The sequence below is a fragment of the Scomber japonicus genome, chromosome 2, assembly GCF_027409825.1.
Source record: "Scomber japonicus isolate fScoJap1 chromosome 2, fScoJap1.pri, whole genome shotgun sequence".
Taxonomy (NCBI): domain Eukaryota; kingdom Metazoa; phylum Chordata; class Actinopteri; order Scombriformes; family Scombridae; genus Scomber; species Scomber japonicus.
This window is the reverse complement of record NC_070579.1, coordinates 12,926,851-12,942,232: the sequence shown is the minus strand read 5'-3', so window position 1 is coordinate 12,942,232 and position 15,382 is coordinate 12,926,851. Positions and strand designations below refer to the sequence as shown.

At 39.5% G+C, this 15,382-nt stretch overlaps 2 protein-coding genes across 2 annotated transcripts in view; both read left to right on the top strand.

The window, feature by feature from the left end:
• foxk1 (forkhead box K1) overlaps positions 1-15,382 on the top strand; it is a 230,364-nt gene that overhangs the window by 113,274 nt on the left and 101,708 nt on the right. The window lies entirely within an intron of this gene.
• The window catches only part of LOC128377369 (protein sidekick-1-like), a 242,410-nt gene that overhangs the window by 212,029 nt on the left and 14,999 nt on the right, over positions 1-15,382 (top strand). Inside the window, exons 30-34 of the mRNA XM_053337318.1 lie at positions 2,784-2,978; positions 10,214-10,415; positions 14,097-14,200; positions 14,340-14,410; positions 15,218-15,356. Coding sequence (XP_053193293.1) covers positions 2,784-2,978; positions 10,214-10,415; positions 14,097-14,200; positions 14,340-14,410; positions 15,218-15,356 — 711 coding nt within the window. The remainder of the gene's footprint in view (positions 1-2,783; positions 2,979-10,213; positions 10,416-14,096; positions 14,201-14,339; positions 14,411-15,217; positions 15,357-15,382) is intronic.

Here is a 15,382-nt window from a genome sequence, read left to right as displayed (position 1 = left end):
CAATGGTCCTCACACTAACACAACCTTTTGCTTCCTCTGAAATTGAATTGCCAGTGGCGTTATGAAGTCACAGTTTGATGCAATACTTCCATTGCATCACTATCTGTTAGTACAAGACTATAAAGAACGTGGATCTTTTAATACTAGATGCAAAACAGTATACTATAAAAATTCATGTATTGTACATACTTTATGAAAAACTTCAATGGCTCCTAGAGCATTCACTGGGGATGAACTTAATTAGTGTGGCAATGAATCATTAATGTATGGATGTGTTTTTCTATGTATGAAAAGAAAAGCATTAAGAAAATATTACAGCCATAAATACATTTGTAAAACAAATCAAGTAATCATTGTTCTTGTTTACATGAACTAACACCTCAATAATCTTGGCATTTAGTGCATCTTCAGAGCTTACTAAATACCAATGCAATGCAAATCAAATAATTACACACTTAACAACTCGACCATGAAATATTAGACAAATTAATTAAGGTCATAAGAGTCAATGTGATGTCCTTATTCTAACTTACATAAGGTGGTCTGTTTGTTTACTGCTCAGTTGTAGTTTAGAGGTGAAGGGTTTATATCACTTCCTACAGTAGGAGTGTCTCAGAGCTTTACTGGAAGGGAAGTCAATGTTAGTCAGTGATCCTGGAGATGGTGATTAAATGAATTAACAACCCTGAGTATCATAATGAAAGGTAAAACTAAGCATGGAGCCATGTGATTTAAAACATTGGTAGACAGCATTATATTTCCTGTAGCGACCCTAGTGATTAGTCTTAAATAACTGTGACGAGAGAGAAGAAAAGAGACACTTACTCACAATACATGGTTACCACCTTCAGTCACTACATACTCTGCTCAGGGTGCCAGCTCTACCGACAAGCTTTCTGCTCTGAAATACTTGTAGTACAATTGAAGTACAAAGAAAGTAGTAATTTAGAAGTTGCTTAGGTAGTAGTGATACCATTGCTTTGAATGTTTCATTAACATATACAAGGCTGGTAGAATTAAGCAGCTAAAGCTAGGAAGCATTAAACTAGGAAGCTGTGTGAAATATATGGTACATGTTACATCGTTATGTGGAAAACAGAGAAAGGCTTTTACTAAAATGACATAGTCACTTTGTAATGGAGATTTAGCCTCATGTATTCCATAACAGGAACATCCTAATGATATTCAGTACAGAACGCAGTGCTCTGACCCAATTGTTTAGATGTGAGAGGATTTGTGATCTAGCTGTTATCCAATAATCTTCCATACACTGCGTTCACATTAACATACAATCAGACTATCTGATGAGATTATCACCAGCACAACCAGATTAGGCGCCTCTGAGCAGATTATTATCCTGACAGTCTTACTGTGAACCAATCACCCCCGCACACTGTGTTTGTGTGACTTTGCGGATGTGTGTGTTTATACAATCTTCATATTGAGAGCCTTTGTGAGTGGCCAGTGGCCTGTGGAAAGCTTGGTCCGGGATCAGTGGTTTGAGTGTGTGTGTGTGTGTGTGTGTGTGTGTGTGTGTGTGTGTGTGTGTGTGTGTGTGTGTGTGTGTGTGTGTGTGTGTGTGTGTGTGTGTGTGTGTGTGTGTGTTGAAGGGTGTTAGTGTTATTACATGGCCTACTGCACATGAGGCAGAGGAACAGACACAAACCGTGTACACCATGGGTCATAGCCAAGGGGACAGAAGAGAGGCTATATGGTTTCATCAGAATCAGAATCAGGTTTATCGCCAAGTGTTGGTGCTGTGGTGCATAACAGTCAAACATATACATATAATTATGTAATCCTTGATTATATATTTTTTAAGAAAAAAAAAGTAAAATATATTTTAAGTGAGAAGAGGTTTCAATTTTAATTAGATAGAAGTGAATGAGATAAAATGTACAAAATACTGACAAGGAGTAGACATATATGCAATGTATTATTATCATACAAGTTGCGTTAATGTAGCATGCCATGTTTGATCAAAGGTTACAGATATGCAAATGCAAGACTGTGGGATGTAACATTAATATAATGCATATAGACATCATGGAGGGTCTTGACAGGCTTTGCCCTTTGCTGGAGGGGAGCGGGGTGGGAGGGGTCAGCCATGATCTTTCCTGCTCACCTTAGAAGTGGAGAAACAACGTAGCCTTGAGAGGAACTGGTGCTGATGGTCCAGGAGACCTTTACATCGGGGGGGGGGCATGTTTTCTGTATCGTCCACTGACCTGTTGGCTCTGTAGGTGAACTGCAGGAGTAGGTCCATGATGGTTTTAAGGTGGGATAGTGAAAGGTGCTCAAAAGGCTTCATTACTACAGTGGTGAGGTTGACAAGTCTGTATTCATTGAATCATGTGCTCCTTGGTGTTTTTTGGGGACAGGGATGATAGTGATGATGAAGGTCCTGAAGCAGGCTGGTACGTGGCATGTCTCCAGTTAGGTGATAAAAATATCTGTGAGCAGCGGAGACAGCTGATCAGCACAGTGCTTCAGGGTGGAGGGAGAGACAGAGACTGGTCTAGCAGATTTGCGGGGGATGTAACGCGTGTCTGAGAATGTCAGTATGTGAGCTTTGCTGTTTGCTGTACTGGTGTTAAATGTCAAAATTATGATTTCCCTGTAGTTTTTTTTAGATGTTTTTGGGAAATAGAGAGTTGTCAGACTTCCTATCTTATTCTGTCTTTTGATTCCTGTGGGCTTTAATGTAGGCCACAAAACACTCACACACACAGAGACTTCCACACTGTTTCAGATGCCTCATTCCTCCTTCTGTCCCTCACTAGGTTACCAGATCTCCTACCGCCTGGACAGCAGGGACCCCCTGCACTGGACCACAGTGGAGGTGGGCTCCAACGGTCGCCAGTTCACCGTCACGGGACTTTCTCCTGAGCAGACATACGTGTTCCGACTCACCGCTCGCACCGTCGTGGGCTGGGGTGAAGAACAGGAAGCCTTGGTCGTTACCACCGAACGTAGAGGTAAAGAACACAGGATTTCATTAGCCACGTCAATGATAAACACTCCTCTTAAAAATATAGTATCTGTATGAAGTCTCAAGCTCTCACAAAACAATTGAGTTCTGGATGAATCTGAGCTGTTCACAGTTATTTGAGTGAAAGTTTGAACAGCATTAGCACAAGTGTAGATCAACCGTATCAAACACCGCTTTCAGATATTAACTTTGTTGTTGCTTTTCATGGGTAATACTTTGACATGTCAGAGCAGCAACAAGTGTGATTAGTAACGTTAGAAATGCAGTATCTCCATGACAACTGAGCTAATTCTGTTCTCTGAGGATAAAATGAAACTTCAAGCTTAAAAAAAAAAGCCATTAAGTGGACCTTGAGTTTACATTTTCTGTTTGAACACAGCAATACAGTTGTGTGTCAGTTTCAGGGCTCTGCATTGTGGTGCTTCTTAGCACTGCTGAATGGAAAGGAGTCATCTTTAATTGGTTCAGTCACACATTTGTTTTTTCCTGCTATGCTGCTGTGACAACTATCTACAGGGTTAAATTCAATATGTTAGTACCAACTCTGTGTGGTTTTTTAATTAGATAATAATGAAAACTGTATAACAAGTGAAGTGTGTTCATTTTTAAATATTAAAAAATGACTTCTGCAAAACACTGGATAATTCAACAGGAGTCAGTGGAGCATAAACTGGGAAGCCTTGACTAATGACAAGTAAAAACATCATTTTTAATGCAGGCCACTATACTGCACAGTGCACAGTATACATAACATCCATCTGCTGTGGCATTCACACTACAGAAATGTAATAATCTGTAATGAAATTCACCTTCAATTATAATGATAGATAAGAAAATTAAATGTGTTTAATAAACCAAATTAGACATGAAATACTGTAATAAGCCAGTATAAAGTAGGAGTGACTTGATTAATGTTATTAATTTCAGCTGTGCCTTTCATAAGGTTTATATAAGAGAATTAGACAGAAAAATGTCCTCTTTTTCCACCTTAAAGGGTATGTTAACATTTTTCAAGGCTGTAGTATTGCAATGCTCACATGCCCATATGTTAGCTGAGAGTGTTGGTTGGTCACTGTCATTGTTCCTCCTCTTCACACCGGGCATGAAGAGAGATTTCTTTGTAAAACTGAATAAGGCAAATCAAATGAGTACTTTTCAAAGTTGCTGTCTTTTTAGTGTAAAATATCCTCTTTGTGTTACTGTCCCTCAAGGAAATGCAGCCTATAGAAGCAGAAAGACAAATGAGGACTGTCAAAAAGACTAACTTAAGTATCCCCACTTGACTTGACTCTGATGGTTGAAGCCTCATTTTAGCTTCTGCTGAACTTTACCTTTTTTTTCTTTTGCACATTTTGTCCCCCATCAAGTACGCTGAAATCACTTTTGAAAGGATCTCTTTGTGGCTGCAAGGACAGGAGGAATAACTACAGTGACCAATGAACCTTTCAATATGTATAAGGCTATATCAGTGCAGCGTTTTGAATAGATAGACTTTCAAATATCTTCCTCTTAATGTCGAAATAAATACACATGGATTGGAAAATTGATCCAAAGCTTTGTCACATTAAGTAATCTCTTATAGTAGATCCAAACTGCTGGTGCAAGAAGAGTCTAGAAAGGTTAGGTGAAGTTTTAACATTTTAAGATTTTATGATCTCTACAGTCTTACATAGAGATTTAATGAGTTGAGGTCAGTGTGAAGTCCTTGCAGAGATAAAGCTAGAGGGAGAAAAAAAGCAAGTAAGAGCTTTAGGCGTGGAGCTTGAACAGGTTATCAGTGCTTCAGCAACGCATAGTTTGTGGTTGGACATACATAATCCATTGTAACTGGGCAGCGAATATTAGCACAAGATGAAAAGTATGACATTATCTTTTCAACGTGTTTTACATTCAGAACAAGACGAAATGACATTTAGAAAGTCCAGCACATGAGCAGCTGCTTGGCAAAAAATGTAGATATTGAAGTCACTATGTATTAGCACTCCTGCACTCCTGGTATAATGAGAGTCCAGAGACTACCTGGGGGTCCGTGCAACAGTAGTCAATTAAAAAAAGGGGGGGGGGGGGTAGGGGGGAGGGGCAGCTCAGCTAGGTTTGTTAAATGATCTTTAGAAATTGAAGGTTTTTAGAGCAGAGGACCTGGTAACCTTTATTAAACAGATGGTCATTGAGAACAAGCTCTGACTACAGAACATATGAAGGCATACAAAAGTTGGAGCATACATGTCCGACAAATACAAAATACAAGTACATAAAACAATATAATAATGCAGTATCAACAGATTATATAACAAACAGGCCAAAGACATCAACATAAGGGATAAAATCAATTCAAAAAAACATGCATTCACACTACTCTATGTCAGTCAGAAGGGATTTAAATTGATTAAAAGGGATTAGCTTGTCTAATTTTAAAAGCATCTGCAGATTGTCCCACTTGTGTGGAGCAAAGCATTTAAAAGCCAGTTTCCCAAACTCAATACTAACATAATGATTTTCAAGGACCAAATATTCTTGAGACCTAAAATGATCATTTGGCATTTAAAAGAACAGTGAGACACCTATTATGTTGTTGATGAAAATATTGCCAATTAGAGGATGATTAAGTTGTTAGTGCTAGGCGGCGTTCCTTTCCTGTAACATATCAGCAGTTTCCACACAAAACCAAAAACTGTTCCTGCGCTTGACTGAATCTCTTAAAAGGTTCATACTTGGCTAAAAATAAATAATAAATAATAAAGGCCAAGTATTGCCACAATAAACCTAATATCACTGTTGCACAAATCAAACAAAAATACATGTTTAAAATGAGTTTTGACTGTGATATGTGGTTTGGATCTTTGTAATCTAGTGTCATGGTTGAAAACATAGATTTATACACATATACACATGCTTATATAGATGTTGGGGTCTGTTGGTTAAAATAATACCTAAAAATGTGGCCTAGTAAGGGAAAAAATTATCCTCACCAACTGTTCAGCGACACTGGCTACTTTCTCATAGCACCATGCTCTGTTGTGGGCGGGTGAAAACTGTACAGATAAGTAGGTAAGAAAGAAAATTTAACTGTCAGTATGTGGAAATGCCAGCGGTTGGAAAGAGAGAGCACAGCACAGAAGGTGAGGCAGTCCTATCAGCACACTGCAATTATGGTATTTTTGTCTTTTAGGGCAGAAAAATGTTGCTTAATTTCCTTGGTCTAATTTTAGCAGTTAATGGCCTCATTATAGGAGTTTAACACTGAGAATGACAAGACATGTCTACAGTATGGTGAGATGTAGGAGGCTTAGCGATGACTGTAACTCTGCTAAGACAGTTCTCTTCCTAAAAGCCTGTAGCAGAGAAAGTGTATCCTCCAACGCACAGTCCATGGCCGGAAAGATAGAACAGATTTTTACAGTGCCTTGATTTTTAAAGAGGTAAGGTGAGTGAGTGAGTGAGTAGCATGCAGTCATGTTTACTTCAATTTAGGAAAAAATAAGTCAAGTTTTTACCCTCCACAGATCTGGAGGTTGAGATGCTTTTATCTGCCTTCTACACCTCTCTCCAGCTTTCAATTTAATCAGCCGCTTTCATGTCTTCAGCTCATTCAGGATGCAGCAGCTAGGATTTTAACTGATGCCAAATGATCTTACTGTATTCCATGTTTACTCACAGTAAACTTACTGAGTAGGTCAGCACATGCCTAAAGCGTTGAGCCGGAGTATGTCAAAGGCTAATCTGCCATAGATGTCAGCTACTACTGCTACAGGTGCTATTTTTGAGGACACTTGATGACGTATTTTTGACTGATGGATCAAAAGAGAAGATAAAACTGAACATTGAACATTAATGTTAACAAATATGAAGAACCACATTGTAAAGATGGATATTTCTTGAAAAGATTGAATAATTGTAATATTGAATTAACCAGAATACACCTACAGAAATGTGTGGTATATTATGGTTGCTCATAGCGAGGCAAAATTATATTACTCGATTATTTAAAAGGGGTTTTGAGACAGTCTCTCAGTCTCTACAAGAAGAGAGTGCATCAGAGTTACTTAAATTTTAATCTTTTACAAGTTAACAAAACAGGAGGTTCCCACTCATTCATTTTTTATTGTTTACTAGGATGCAATACCACTCCCCGTTGTAAAGCTGGAAATAAAAGCCATAAAATACTGCATAACAACCATGAATGTATAGTACATCAATCCATTCATGTGTTAGTCACACAGATAAAAGCTGAGTCCTGTCATGAATGTTGTTATATGATAATGTGTTCCCCAAGCTCTATACTGCAGTGTTTGTCCCTGGTGAGCCACAGAAAAACATCTCCTCTGACTGTTTCTAGTGTAGACTCAGGACTAAAAATGACTTAATCAAGATCCGAAGATTCTGCTTCAAAATAACACTGGTGAGAAATGAAGTACATTATCATTACCTGATTCGTACCACTAGAGGGCAGCAGAAACAGGCTGGAAACAAAACAATGTGCTTAAAGACACTGAACGCTGCATTGAGCTGAGGGGAATCGTACATTTGGCTACTGATTATCTGTCCACTTTTCACTTTGAATGACATATTTCATACACAAGTAGTCATATGATCCATTGCCATAATCATACTGATTATAGCACCATTAAAGACACATATATATATATAATTGATTTGCCATAATTTTAATTGAGTTGTCTTTTAGCAGTTTTCTTATCAAAATATTGTTTCATGATGATATAAAATAATGGGATTTTTGTCATAATAATGTATTTGATTTTAATATAGTGCATCAAGTATTATTATCTTGTTATTTTGTAAGTTCTGTTTTTAGATATAAACTACTAATAATAACTAGTAGTGATAATATTAGTTTTGTTATGGAAAAGTATCATATCAATTATTATAAAAATCAAACTTTACATATACAATCAAATAGTAAACATAGTTAACATTGATTTATTTTGTGAGCAGGGTAATATCAGTTAACTAAGAGATATAGAGGAAATGGTTTAATTGCTGTGGTGGTGTTGAGATTTGACCACTCTTCAACTATAAAAAAAAAAAAAAAACCGACCTCACCAAAGAGAAGCATCGCTTTAAGAATAAAGTTACAGTGGGTCTGGTGTCTCAGTAGGCTAACGCATGAATAACTTTACTTTGAATGTAGCTCACAGCCTTTGATATATGTCATCCCTGATCCCGTTCTCTCCCATTTTCTCTGTCAGCCAGCACCGTGTATGCCTAGTAAAGCGTTGAAATGCTACAAAAGTCCTTACATTAAAATACGACAGTGAGATGAATTTTTATGAAAACCTGGAATCATGATGTCAGATAGTGTATTCGGAGCTATCAGCTTGTGTAGTGCGTTTTAATTGGATCAGATATCATAACATCAGCAGCATCATTATCAGGATTTCTTTAGAGCAGGATTCTGTGGTTCTCTGTTCCACTTCAGTAACATAATGGCTCATTCTCACTGCGAGATAGACAGAATAGCCTAATAGAGATTTCTTTCTGATGATGCTGAAGAGACCAACGTAATCCCCAGAAAACATAAATTGGCTTTTTGAGTGTGAATGTGGGTGTGTATGTGTGTGTGTGTATGTGTGTGTGAAATTGCATGCACAGGCTGGAATGAATTGGAAGAAAACTGCTGCTACTCGCTCTAGAGATTTGCCTATGCTAAAGTTTGTCTCCGAGAGGGTGATAACTGATGAGTTAATGGACAACAAAGCAAATTTAGCAGAATTCACACACCCCCACCCTCCACCCCACACACCTATCTTTTCTCTCTAACACCCCAATTTGTTATCTATTTTACCTCTCTGCCTTCTCAATTCTTCCCCCCCCCCCTCCTCACTCCTCTCTTCTCCTCTCTCTTGCTTAGCGGTAAACAGTCGAGTAAATGCTGAAAGGGCAGCTCTTGTTCTGACAATTATGAGTTTATTATCAGAACATGATCTTTACTGTGGAATGGAACAAGAGGAGAACAGACAGGGAGACACAGATGCTATCAGGAAAACAAAAGAGGGAGAGAATAATCAAATCTTGAAGGGACTGAAGAATAAGGGCAAGAGGGAAGACGGGAGACAAACAGATTTGACTTAAATTACTTGTGATAAGGATGAATGAAGGCTTGTGTGTATATGTGTGTGTGTGTGTGCGTGTGTCAGTGTGTGTGTGTCTGTGCTTGTGCGCATGTTTGAGAACATAAGTGCGGATTAATTAAACTTCAGAGAAAATCGATAATGCCTTTATTTCTGGGCTTAATCGATAACCTGATGCCTCTGAAATTAAACAGATATGCCCCCAACCGTATGTGATTTTGTTTGTGTGTGTGTGTGTGTGTGTGTGTGTGTGTGTGTGTGTGTGTGTGTGTGTGTGTGTGTGAGTGTATGTGTGCATGCATGTGTGTGTGCTCAGACATGTGTGTACTCATGTCTTCTAATGACACAGCTATTGCCAACACAGTTGTACAAAGACACTGACTCCCAGAGCCATCTTTCATCTCCTAATTGAATAGCAAAGACACAAATACACACACACACACACACACCAGCAATCTGTTAAGAAATAGTTTCTTTGATGCCGCTGAGGTGAGATGTCTTGTTTCATTAAAATTATTACGCTATTAAACCATTTACGCTTTCCCTTCCTTCCAGTCATACATATAATGTTACTGTGGCAGTTATTAAACGTGGCCAGAGTGTCAAATAATGAGGTAACTGTATGTAGAAGTAATCGCTGTGAGTAAAAAGCACCAACCTTTTTTTACTTTCAGCCCTAACTGACATCAACTTGTGACAGATTTCCTTATATGGTCATCTGTTTCACTGAGTTCATCCGCTAACATTATGGCATTTTCCTTTGTTTTGGGGGTATAAATGAACATTTAACACAAGTAGAGAGTTTATAAAGATTTTATCTATGTTTCACCCAAATCTGATGAAGGAAAATATAGCGACGCACTGATATAATCATATTGAAAACAGCCACACAAAGTTGAAGTGCTAAAAAGTAGAATGTGTTTCTGAATGTAAAATTGCCCTAGAAATTTTAATTTGTTGTTCTCTTTTTTCTCTCTCATGCTTCCTCTTCAATTCCCCCGGTTTCCATCCTTGTCACATCACTTTTTCTACCTTCTCTCTCATCCCCTCTCATCTCTCCTCTGTGTCTATCGTCTCCTCCTACTCTCCTTTTTTTATCTCCCCTCTTCCAACCTCCTCACCATATTCACAGAGCGTCCCCAGCCACCCAGGAAGTTGTCTGTTCCTCAGGATGGGGTTGAATCTCGCCAGCTCCGCCTCCACTGGGTGACTGGTGGCTCAGGCTCGTCCCCCCTGAGATACTTCACTCTTCAGATCAAGGAGCTGCCCAGTGGGGACTGGACCACACATAGCGCTGACATCCCGCATAACCTGACCACATGGACTGTTGAAAGGTACACACGTGTTTACGGTTTACACACCAGCACCACCAGCCAGATAGCATTACGCTATGGCAAATATATCATTTATTACTCATCCTGAAAGCCTGTTGAGATGTTAAGAGTGAAACATATTTTTAAAAATACCATTTAATATTTGATTTTACATTCTTATACTTAAATAGTTAGCAGACTAAGTGCAACTAACTACACTGCGATAGCATGTCTTCATCATCTAGTGAGGATTCTGCCTGTGATATGCAGTATTAGCATCAGCTAAATTCTAGCCACAGCTGTCATTGCAGCCAGCAAATCCAAATGTCTCCTACTGGAAATTACAAGTGTGCCTTTGTCTGTCCCTGCCTGAAATCAAGGACCCATTGTTTAAAAAATTACTAAGAATTTTGAGGAAAGTAAATCTGTCAATGTGATCATTGTAAAGTGCGCTGTGCCAGACAGCAGATGTGCCGGAAAGCTTGACAGGCATAGTCACAATGAGTAAGCAGGCTTAGTGAACAGTCAATTAGACCATCTCAAGCATCCTTGGAGAAAACAGGAATAAAAATCACTGTTAGCGCACCCTATACATGGAAATGTTGTCTAGGATGGCATGTTGGACATGAATTAGTTAAAGCAGTCTGTAAAAAAACGTGTGATGTTTATGCATCCTTGGGGGAAAAGAGTGGACATAGATGAGGATACAGTGCATTCTCAAATAAAACAACAGGGAATTAGAGCACAGGACGGAGTTAAAAAAAAAAAAAAAAAAATCAGAAAAGGTTTGTGGAGCAAAAAAAAACACAAACCAGAAGTCACCAGGGAGAGCAGAGTAATCATAATCACTGCAGAAATGAAGGATCTCAGCCTCCTAATCAGACAGACAGAGCAGGAAGTTCTCTCTGTCTGCTCACTCTACCATCGTGCTTTCAAGTTCATGTGTGCCGTTTTCCCATTGTCTCTCTCTTCAACCATTTTTACTGTTTCATCTGTCATTCTTCTTGTTGTCAAACCCCCCTCCCGTCCCCTCCTTCCTCCATCCATCAACAGCCAATGTTTTCTGAAGCCATCAGGCATATATTCTTTACTTCATTCATCCTCAAGAATCATTTCCACTCATCCTTTGGAAGCAGGAGGCCATTCACTTTGTGCCTCTTCCTTTTCCATTTCTCCATCCACTCCTCGCTGCCTAGACTGTAATTATGGTATCAGGTGATGGTGGTCAGACTGGATGACTACTCCAACTTCCCTAACAGCTTGAGTCGCAGCACTACGATGAGGCTTTACCAGTGTATGGAGTGTGTTCCCGGGTGTTTCTTCACTGTTTGTGTGCACTCCTTCCCGAGCTATCACAGGGCTATTTGAAATGCTGAAGAGTGTTCTCTCAGTGTGTCTGCACCAGCCTGCTCCAACCTGCCTCAGGGAGAGTTTATGTGCCATGATGGTGGTGGTGGTGCTGCTGCTGCTGTTGTTTTGTTGCTTTTTCCTGCTCATTCTATCACTGAATGCTCTCATTACAGCGCCGGATGGAGGAATTAGCTTACATCTCTGCGTGCTTGCACTCGCACTTACTTGTTATCTATCCTTAATTGTTGTTTTCCACTGAGACATCTTTGGAACCAAAACATCGAAGTCCCCAGGCTGATCCACAGACACACACACACACACACACACACACACACTTTCAAACACTGTCCTTAACATCCTCCCAGTGCTGTTGATACCCCATCCTCTTTGAGTTTGGTGCCTTTGATGTTCTATTCCTGCGCTACCCACAACCATAGGGCCTATTCTGGTTCCTTATTGGGCCCGGCTCATTATTACACAAGAAGACACTCGAACAGTTCTCTGGTCGCCTGCTGAATTTCTAACTGGTCCTCTGTAGTCTCTCAGGCACTCAGTAAATACTGTCTGGAGAAGGACCTTGCAGGTAATGCGGGAGTAGAGGTGGAAAGGGGTTGAATGACTTCCTGTTACAATTTATTAAATTGCCCCTGTTACCTTGTGTTAATAATAGGTTATATCAATTAGAAGTGATGAAAAATTACTGTTTGCCGCCAACTGTTTAAAGAGTAACCAATTTCCCCCACAGTGTTTACAGGAGAGCGTAAGAGAGGGCATGTTTAAAGTATTAGCATGCTATAAGCCACCATATTGCAGACTTGTTCAGCTAGTCTCTAACAGTGTGTGCATGTTCATTCGGCTGATTGTAATTGCCTCTAGAGTCTTTTTTTTTTCAATGATGTAAATTGTTATTCTGAGCTTATTAATGTATTCACCTTGCACAGAGGAGAAATGCAGATAAGATGTTGTAGCTGTATGGCGGTAAAAATACTTACAGAGTGAAGACAATTAGGAAAGGTGTATGATAATTATTATTCAAGACCCTGTCTGCTCTTCAAAGGCCACTGAAAGAGCAAAACATGTCTGAGAGAAGGGGAGAAGGTGGTGTTTAAGTTATTCCCCAAATTGTTAAAGGTGCCCAGTGGAGTATTTAACCAACAGTGGTGCAGTAGACTACAACTTTTTGATGAACAGGTTCTATTAGAGAGCAGAAGTCCTCATGTAAAGTCTCTGCCGCTAACTTCTGTTAACTTCTCTGTTTAAGTGTTTCTGTCCTCCTGAAACAATAATTTATCTATGATCTAAATTACATTCCACCACACTATTAGAAGATGAAACTGTCATCATTTTAAACAACTATTAGATTAGGTAAAAAATTACCGCTCCAATGAAAACTGGGACAGACTCAATCATAATGTGCTGCTGTATAAAAAATATCTACGTCACTCATGAGACACGTCTGAACAAACCTCAGACCCTCGATCTATAGACTCACCATTTCCGTCATGCTGGTTGTCGCTTTACATGCATCTAGGGTTTATTGGAAAAAGTATTTGTTTAAGGCCTAAAACAAACATTATATTACATTGTTTTTTCAAAATGATGGTTCTTTTCTAGGCGTATTGAGTGAACCACCTGACATCTGTTGATCTGATCTGTTCATGTTATTACAAGTGCAGATTTTCATTGTTTTCACTGAAGTGATGTGAGGTTTGCTAGAACAGAAACAAAGCTATTTCTGCTTCACTTTACCTCTCTGTATACTTTGTGTCTTGTAGTGCACACACCTTTTTTGTATTTATTTGTGGTAGAGTAAGAAGAAGGGGGAAAAAACAACCCACAAGCTGATGTAAACAGTGTAGGTTTCAAAAATTCCCGAAGAAGACTTTACAACGCATTCAGCTTGTTTGTAAGACCTTACAAATACACACAATGCTCTTTGGTGGGAAAACCTCAACAGAGACAAAAACATGTTTACCACAGCGTCTTTTGAAGCTTTGGCGTTGCAGCAATTACTTTTATTTTTTTAAATAAATGACCCGCTTCATGAACTCATTTCACTGTTTTAATCAGTATACAGGTATCTCACCTTGATCACGGTACTCAAATCAAATTTAATCTGGCACCTTTGATGCAGATTAGTGTCGTTTAAAATGCTCTACAGGTGACTGACACCCTCTTTAATCCAACAGTACAAAGAAATCAGTGAAACAGTTGGAGACTAATGCACATGAAGAAAAATAATTGTATATACTATATATATATATATGAAAGGGGGTGTAGATGTAAGGCTGAGTATACCATGTGAATGAATGTCTGAACAGCTGTGTGTTTGTGTGTGTGTGTTTTTTGTAGGCTGAAGCCCTTCACATCATACAAGCTAAGGATGCTGGCCACTAATGATGTAGGAGACAGTCTCCTCAGTAAAGAGACTGAAGCTGTTACAACGCTGCAGGATGGTAAGAGACTGGAAACAGATGAATGGGGAAGACTCGGAAATATTTGGATTTGAAACATAATAGATATGTGCCGTAAGGGTTTGAAGAAGTAAGTCTGTCTTTCTGTATTTGTCTCACTCGCCGTTTGTTTTCTATCCAGTGCCTGATGAGCCTCCAGTGATACTCTCAGTGAAGCCAACAACTACTACCTCGGTCCTTGTGCAGTGGAAGGTATCGTATATTATCAGACCTCTAACACACTTCTGACACAAACAGAGTACATACACAGACCTTAACGACAAGACATACAGTCCAAGTCCTCCGCACACCCCTGCAGACTTTCTCTGTATGTGTGTTTGTACTGTGTGTCTGCGGATGCAATTATCATTATTTATTGAACCAGCAAAGGTCAGAGGGCAGCACAGACAGATTGGGGGGATGGACACACAGACGGAGGGACAGACAGTCCTGGGAGGGGGAGGAAAATGTTCAAACTCCTAATGAGGATGTGCCAGCAGGAGAGATGTTAGAGGGCGAGAGAGACAAACATCACCAACGTCCAACAACAGTGGAGAAAAGAGAGAGATGGGAATTATAGAAAAATAGAGGTGGTTTAGAGCAACAGTGATATGTGAATGGACAGTAAATACAGCCTGGCTGCTTCACTGATTTAGAAGATGTATTTTTCTGTTAGGAAACGTCTTCTCTGGCTCTTTCTAGTCTTATGTCAAAGCAGAACGGGGCTATGAAAAACAAAGTCACCAGCAATTTCATCATCTTTTACAAGAATGCCAAACCCACTGAAACATCAATTTGTCTGTGCGGGTTACAGCCACACCAATCCACCAGCCCCTTTAAAGTGGACTCTGCTGATAAAAAGACTGCTCAGCTCAGCCTGCTAGTGTCCTGTCAGTCATTTCACTACACCAAGAAAATTACAACTGTGTGCAGTATTTTCACATGGCTAAATGTTCCTTCTCGAAAAAATAATGATAACTAATACTCTGTTGCATGTGCTGTGTGTTTGCATGTTCCCAGCGTCCAAGTGACAACACTGTTAATGGGGTGTTGACTGGATACCGGCTGTATTATAGAGAGCTCCCAGTAAACGCCTCCCTTTCCACCGAAGCAGAAGTCCAGGCAACCAAAAACAACACCACAAGTGCCCTAATTACAAGTGAGTAGTGCTGCAACTAATTGAAT